The 7,607-nt window shown below is 46.7% G+C and overlaps 1 protein-coding gene across 4 annotated transcripts in view; it reads left to right on the top strand.

The window, feature by feature from the left end:
* The window catches only part of LOC147340070 (melanoma-associated antigen B1-like), a 42,979-nt gene extending 39,733 nt beyond the window's left edge, over nucleotides 1-3,246 (top strand). For all 4 annotated transcript variants that reach the window (XM_086388411.1, XM_086388412.1, XM_086388410.1 and 1 more), the window contains one exon: nucleotides 1,420-3,246. In XM_086388411.1, coding sequence (XP_086244537.1) covers nucleotides 1,420-2,761 — 1,342 coding nt within the window. In that variant the 3' untranslated portion in view covers nucleotides 2,762-3,246. The remainder of the gene's footprint in view (nucleotides 1-1,419) is intronic.
* The last annotated feature ends 4,361 nt before the right edge of the window (nucleotides 3,247-7,607 follow it).

Here is a 7,607-nt window from a genome sequence, read left to right on the forward strand (position 1 = left end):
GGCTATTGTAAATAGTGCTGCAGTGAACATTTGAGTACAAGTGTCTTTTTCAGTTAGTTTCCTCAGGATATATCCTCCGTAATGGTACTGTTGGCTCATGTGGTAGTTTTATTTCTAGTTTTTTATGCAGAGTGAATTAAGTCAGAAAGAGGAAAGCTCATATCATATATTAATGCATATATATGGAATCCAGAAAGATGGTACTGATGAACCTCTTTGCAGGACAGCCTGGAGATGCAGACATAGAGAACACACTGGTGTAAACAGTGGGGGAAGGAGAGGGAGGGACAGATTGAGAGAGTTACATTGAAAACGTTCACATTAACATATGTAAAATAAATAACCACTGGGAATTAGTTTTATGACTCAGGGAGCTCAATGCCAGTGCTCTAACAGCTTAAGAGGGGTGGGATGGGGTGGAAAGGGGAGAGAGTTTGGAGAGGGAGGGGACATACAGTATACCTATGGCTGATTCATATTGATGTGGGGCAGAAAATAACACAATATTGTAAAGATATTATCCTTCCATTAAAAATAAATGAATTTGTTTTAAAAAAGACATATAGAAGAAAAGAGAAGCAAAAAAAAAAAAATTTTAACTTTGAATTGGGATCTTGAATGGGACCACAGGGACATCAACCTGCCTGCAACAGCTTCCATTCTTAGGAGACCGTGTTTGGGAAGATGAGGTCATCTTCACTTCCTCCTGTGGGGACACAGGGTGATTGGCTTTTACTATCAGACAGGTATCAGTTCAGGAGAAAGGGGAGGTTCTCTGCCAGGCGCCCAGTTAAGGAACCTGAGTGAGGACTCAGAGCATGCATCCCAACCCTTGGATTTCAGCCCAGGAAATCTCAGGGATGGGCTGTGAGGTTGAACATCTGCTTTACTGTTTTATACCAAGTCTAGGGGAGGGGAAATGTCTTGTCTGAAGGTGCAGCCACCAGTTAGCAAATGGAGAATAGTGCCCAGCATTTTAAGGAGCCAAGGTAAGGACCATGAATGATGATCCCAGTGAAGTCAGGGTTGAAAAGACCCTACTGAGCTCTCAGCACTGGGTATCCCCTGGGAGGGAGGTGGACTGAGGCATCCCTTCACTTGCTTCTGGATCATGTGGAGGTCTGAAGTGTCTGCATCAGAGCCAGGACTTGATGTGATAATACTGAAGATGAGCTGAGAGGACCCCACTGTCAGCACCTGGTGTCACCTCAGTAAATGCAAAGCAGGGCTGAGAGGATGCAGAGCAATAGTAAGGCCTCTGTTCTTCCTCTGGGATTCTCAGGGGACAGGCTGAGCAGGAGGCTTATGGGTTCCTAGGGCAGTGTCCTCAAGGACACCTGCAGAGGCGGCCTTTGATTAAGCCAAGGTAGAATCTCCCTGTTCTAACGTGCTCATGTCACCTCATTCTCCATCCTCCAGGTGCCCCAATCTCCTGTCTATTGGCCCAGATCCCTGCCTGCGGTCCCTGACCACAGCTGTCATGCCTCGTGGGCAGAAGAGTAAGCACCGTGCTCGTGAGAAACGTCGCCAGGCCCGGGCTGAGATCCAGGGTCTTCATGATCAGGCTACCACATCTAGGGGAGAAGAGACCACCTCCTCCTCCCCTCCTGATTCAGAGAGTGCTCCCTCAAGCTTGTCTGCTGCTGGCACCCCCAAGGGGCCTCCGGGAGCCCAAGGCACCACCAGTGCTGCTGCAGGTGCTATACGCAAAAGATCTGGTGGTGGTGGCACAGCACGCTCGAGATCTGGAGTAGGTGGCACAGCACGCTCGAGATCTGGTGTAGGTGCCGAGGGCCAAGTTCAGGGAGGTGAAAATTCCTCCCAGGCCTCAGCTGCTGCTGAGAGCTCTCATACAGATCTTCTGACCATGGAGTCAGAGAATTTGGTGAAGTACATGCTGTTAAAATATAAGATGAGGGAGCTAATTAAGAGGTCAGAAATGGTGAAGGTTATCCACAGAAGGTACAAGGCACAATTCCCTGAGATCCTCAGCAGGGCCTCTGAGCACATGGAGATGGTGTTTGGCCTGGTGCTCAAGGAAGTCAGGCCCAACAGTCACTGCTATACCCTGGTGAGCAACCTAGATCTCAGCGACAGTGAGTCTATGAGAGGTGACTGGGGGCTGCCGAAGAATGGTCTTCTGATGCCTCTGCTGGGTGTCATCTACCTGAATGGCCATCGTGCCTCTGAGGAGGAGGTCTGGAAGTTCCTGAATATTCTGGGCATCTATGATGGAAGAATGCACTTCATCTTTGGAGACACCAGGAAGCTCATCACAGAAAATCTGGTGCAGGAAGAGTACCTGGAATACAACCAGGTGCCTGGCAGCAATCCCCCTCGCTATGAGTTCCTCTGGGGTCCTAAAGCGCTCACAGAAAACAGCAAGACGAAAGTCCTGCAGTTTTTGACCAAGGTCAACGATTTGGTCCCTGACGCCTTACTGCCGCATTATGAGGAGGCTTTAAGAGAGGAGGCAGAGAGAACCGGAGCCAGAGCTGCAACCGGGACCGGCCCTTCTGCGTCAGCCAGCGCTGGCCCTTCTGCCTCGGCCAGACCTGGCACTTCTGCTGCAGCCAGGGCTGGCACTTCAGCCTCAGCCATGGCTGATATGTCTGCCTTGGCCGGTGCTGGCCCTTTGGCCTCGGCCAGGGATGGCACTTCTGCAGCCAGGGATGGCACTTCTGCTACAGCCAGGGATGGCACTTCTGCCTCAACCAGTGCCCACTCCAGGGCCACATCCAGCCGCTCATCTGGCCCCTAGTGTGGTCTGAAGCCCATTCTTCACTTTGTGGTTGGAAAAGCCTGTCAACCTGTGTTCTGAATATGCATCAATAACTTGTTGACTTTTTATTCCTCAATTTTCAATTGTTACTTTTTACAACAAAGTTTATTTTAGGTTCATGATAGAAGTATTTGAATTACATGGGTCTCATGCTGTTTGCTGTTTGTCAGATTTAGGATTAAGAGTTTTGTTCTTTGAAATACATACTGGAAATCCTCAAATCACTTTTGTGATCCAAGATGAGAATAACTACACTTTAGGATAAGAATATCCATAGAAATATGCAAGACACCACACTAAGGCTCAGAACATAGAAGCACAGACAAATAGCTGAAAGTTTGTCAATTTGGGGTTTGCTTTACTTACTCTCTGTTTAGTTTCCCTTTATATAAATGTAAAAGATATATACTTTGATTGGATTGTATTTTTCAAGAATGTTTAAGAATATAAATTACAGCAAATGATTTATACGTGGTTCTTCTTTTACACAAACATTAATTGAGCATCTGTTCTTAAGAAAACTTCATGCTTGTACTGGCAATGTTTAGTCAAAAAAAAAAAAAGCAGTGCATGCCTCTGCCCATGCAGTTATAGTTTCTCAGAGAAGCTGTCATTATTTGGAAGAGGCTGAGTTACTCTCTAAATCAGAACGAACAAGAAAGAAGCAAGGTAAAGAGGGGGTGGCAAGAACATATTACTTTGGTTTCATTGCTAAGCAGAAGTTTGGCTGATTGGGGAGGTTGGATCTTTTTTTATTTTTTATCAGTTAGAACACTGCATAGTCCCTGACATCTCTTAGATGCCAAAAAAAGCAAAAAACAAAAAACCCAGCTGATGTAACATCTGAGGTCAAGATAATCATAGTGATAACTGCCATTGCCCCTAATGTCTCAATAGATACAGGCGCCGTGCCCAATGCTTTCCATAAATACATATATTCCACCAATCCTACCAGACAGAGCTTATCAAACTCACTTCACAGTGGAGAGCCTGAGGCTTATAGAGTTAGAGTTTGGTTTTGTGCCAAAATACTTAAGGCTGGTAATTGACAGAGCTGGGACTAGACTCCTGCCCTAAACTAACATGAGCAGTCGTACTATTCTTCTCTCCCCACCCTGAGACACACCCTCGTCTTTTTTTTAAACAAGTACTTTTGACATTTCATTTCCTTTTCCTTATTTATTTACTTTTTATTTATTTATTTATTTGGCTGTGCTGAATCTTATTTGCGGCACATGGGATTTACTTCCCTGACAAGGGATCAAACCTGGGCCCCCTGCATCAGGAGCCTGGGGTGCTAGCCACTGGACCACCAGGAAAGTCCCCACCCTGTATCTTGTATTTCAGTGTTTTTCTCAGCACTTCAAAATTTGTCCTAGGTGATAAAAAAAGAATGCCCTTGTGCTCAAGCTACTGGATTGGAATGTGTAGCCAGAGCAGTAAGAATACCAAATATAGTTAACAAAAAATACGTATACCTTATTCATTACTCACGGATGAAGGAAAGAGACAATATTCTGTGCCAGTATAAGCATGTACGTTGGCCATGTTAGATAACCTCTGAAGACCAAGGGCTCTCCATACCTTGCTTACAGTCTCTTGCCTATAGAAAGTAAATCTATCAGAACAGAAATGCCATGAGAACCTTCACCTGGCTGATGAGGAGATAGATTGATGTACTTTTTTTTTTTTTTCCCTGACGGGCTGCCACCTCTCCTGGGACTCCTTGGGCTATAGCTTGTCCATCTCCCATCACTCCTGGGACAGGGACCCATTCATTCTCTGTAGCACTGCAGAGCAAACGGCTCAAGAGTTTGCAGAGATGTGGAATTTCCCCAGAAGCCTTTAATCCAAGACACAGCAAGGTGAGGACCCCATGGAGGAGGATTGAGGAGAGCAACACCCCAGAATATGGGGTGGGAGTCACTGGGACAGCACTCCCATCTGCTCTCAGACACAGGATCTCAGAACTGTTAGGCTAAGCATGCCTCGCTTATTTTTCAGGCTTCTCAGAAACTTGGTCTTGGGACCGAGTTCTGAGGTTAGATAGGAGAGAGGGTCAGTCTCTCAGAAATGATGGTGATAAACCTGAATGAGGGTGATAGAAAGACCCAGCCACAACAGTAGCAACTTGTAAAGACCCGTCCTCATTGGCAATCCCATGAAGTCCAGAACAATCCAGGCTGCTGTGGTTAACATTTTCAGCTCAGGTCCCGGGAAGGTAGGGACATTGGGAATCAGCAGAGTCCTCAGCCTCAGATCAGCAGAGAATAGAGCCCCAGGAAGGGTGCAGAGTCAAATTGAAGACCCAGGGTGTGGATATGGAAGCCCCTCAACCCCAGCCGACAGGGCTACACTAAGTCCCTCCTCTCCAGTTAGCCCTGGGAAGCATAGGTAAGTGCTAGCCAGCTCAAGGGCCCCCTGACTTCTGACTGGAGGGTGTCAAGGAGATGTGGACCTTGGTTTATAGGCTGGCTCTTCATCAGAGAATGGAAATCCCAGGCATGACATTTGCACAGTCCTGTATGAGGAGTGTGTCAGCCAACTACCCCATTACAGATAAATTCTTAGAAAGTCCTGCAAATGTAATGGGCCCTGGGAGGGAAGAGGCAGGGCTTTCAGAGTAAGTGTATCCCTTATTTCCTGAAGGAGAATGGCTTCAGGGCTTAAAGTCCTTGGACTAATGGAGGAAGCCTCTATCAGCTGAGGAAGGGTACCCAGTTCCTAACAGGAATCAACAGATGGCACTGACTGACAGCGAAGGATCCCTCCCAGAAAGAAGGGGGCTACAGAGGGCACTGTTCTTGTTAGGGCTTAGATTGTGCCACTTAGGCCTGGTGACATGGTGAGTCCTACTCACTTCCTTCCAGAACATCTCATGGAGATAAGGAACCTCATCCTGATCAAAGGGAGCAGCCACAGCTCATAGAAGTATGATTTCCAGATTGTGCCAGAAGCCAAGGTAAGGACCCTGATGACTGAAAAGACCACCCACCTCAAAACAATGGGGCAGAACTTATTCCTTCCACTACTGTTAGCCTCGGAAGACCACAGGCTGTGGTGGCCCAATGAGGCAAATTCCACCTCTTCCTCGCGGGTCTCAGGGAATTGGGGGCATGAGGGGAGAAGCCTTAAGGTAAGTCAGTGAATATTTCCAGGTTGTAAATATTTCAAGGTTATTTCTAAGTCAGGGTGAGGATGGTAAAGAATGTGGGAACCCACATACCAGGATGACCACATAGAATCCTCCCTAGTATCAGGCTAGAAGGCCCCAGGCAGAGTTGTCAGCCCAAGGGACCCTTCAGTTCTGACCGAGGAGTAGCAGGAAAGTTAGGGTTTTGGTCTGATGGTGGTGGTCCCATGTCAACAGAGGGGGGGATCTTGGGCTTGGCTGAGAGTCAAATTTGGGACCCTGATTTGGAACCCTGATTTGGGACCCTGAGAGGAACTGTCTTTTATCCTCAACCAGCTTCTAGAGCTTTCATCCTTGTGAGACTATGGGCAGGGGTAGCTAGATAAGGCCACCCTTATTTCCTCCTCCAGGCTCCCAGGGAGGTATGGGTCTTACTATGAGGAGATAAGCCTCAGGTCCAGAAGGAAGGGATTCCCCAGGCCCCACCAGAAGTCAAATTTTGGAGCCTGAGTGCAGACTGAGGAGTGGACCCATCCTTGAATAGAGACAAAGAGTGTCATGCCATACCCTTTGATATCAGTTCTAGAAAGCTCCAGGGAGGGCTGTCAGGCAAGGCTTTCCCTTACTTCTTTATATCAGGCCTTCTTTTTGTCATTGTTGAATCACTAAGTCGTGCCTGGCTCTTTTTTGATTCATGGACTGTAGCCCCCAGGCTCCTCTGTCCATGGGATTCTTCAGGGAAAAACTGGAGTGGGTTGCCATTTCCTCCTCCAGGGAATCTTCCCAACCCAGGGACTGATTTAGGTCTCCTGAAGCTCCTGTATGTACCATAGGCAGATACTTTACTGCTGAGCCACTAGAGTGGTCCTATTTCAGGCCTAAGGGAGGTCAGATCTTTGCTGGAAAGTGCAGCCACCAGTCATGAGAAAGGAGGCATATGGTGCCTTCCAGGCACTGTGGTAGATGCTTTACAATTACCATGCCACCAGTCCTTCCAGACAGGGCTTCTCAAACTCACTTCACAGATAAAGAGCCTGAGGCGCTCTCAGAGAGTTTAATGACCTGACAAACTTCCCATGGCTGGTAAGTGGCAAGGATGGTCATAGGCCCTTGAGTTGAGTTAGTCTAAAGCTCACCCTCTCACTCCTGCAAGCCTGAGCTGACCTTGTGCCCTTAATTCCCCTTTTATTTTCATTACTGTGAAATGTATCAGAAGCAATAAGAAGAAGGACTCTCAGGTCAAACTATTATATTGTAATACATAGCTAGAGCAATAATAATAATAAAACTAAAATAAATGTGACATGTGAAGAGAAGAAACAAAGCAATGATGTTTGCTGACAATAGGATCATCTGTCCATATATATGAAGTCTCGGATAAGCTAAAAAGATCTGAAAGCTTTACGGTTACACATAAGCTCCAAAGATCAGGATTCAAAAACAAGTCATCTCAGAGCCATTTCTTTGTATAAAGAAATATCTATTAGACATAAAATATAAAGTTTATGTATTCGAACATAAGTTCCCTGTGAAGTCTGGCTGAAGGAGAGAAGGGACAGGTTTGCCGGAGTCCAGCTCCAGCAGCCAGGGAATCAGCCTGAAGGGATGAGCGGTGCTGGCCAAGAATGACGTAGCCTCTGACTCGAGGTACGGACCTACATGTTTATTTCAAGCATCAGGTCTTCTTTTATA

The sequence above is a fragment of the Bos grunniens genome, chromosome X (assembly GCF_055505025.1).
Source record: "Bos grunniens cultivar Pamir isolate PY7600 chromosome X, Bosgru_T2T1.0, whole genome shotgun sequence".
In the NCBI taxonomy this organism is placed as follows: domain Eukaryota; kingdom Metazoa; phylum Chordata; class Mammalia; order Artiodactyla; family Bovidae; genus Bos; species Bos grunniens.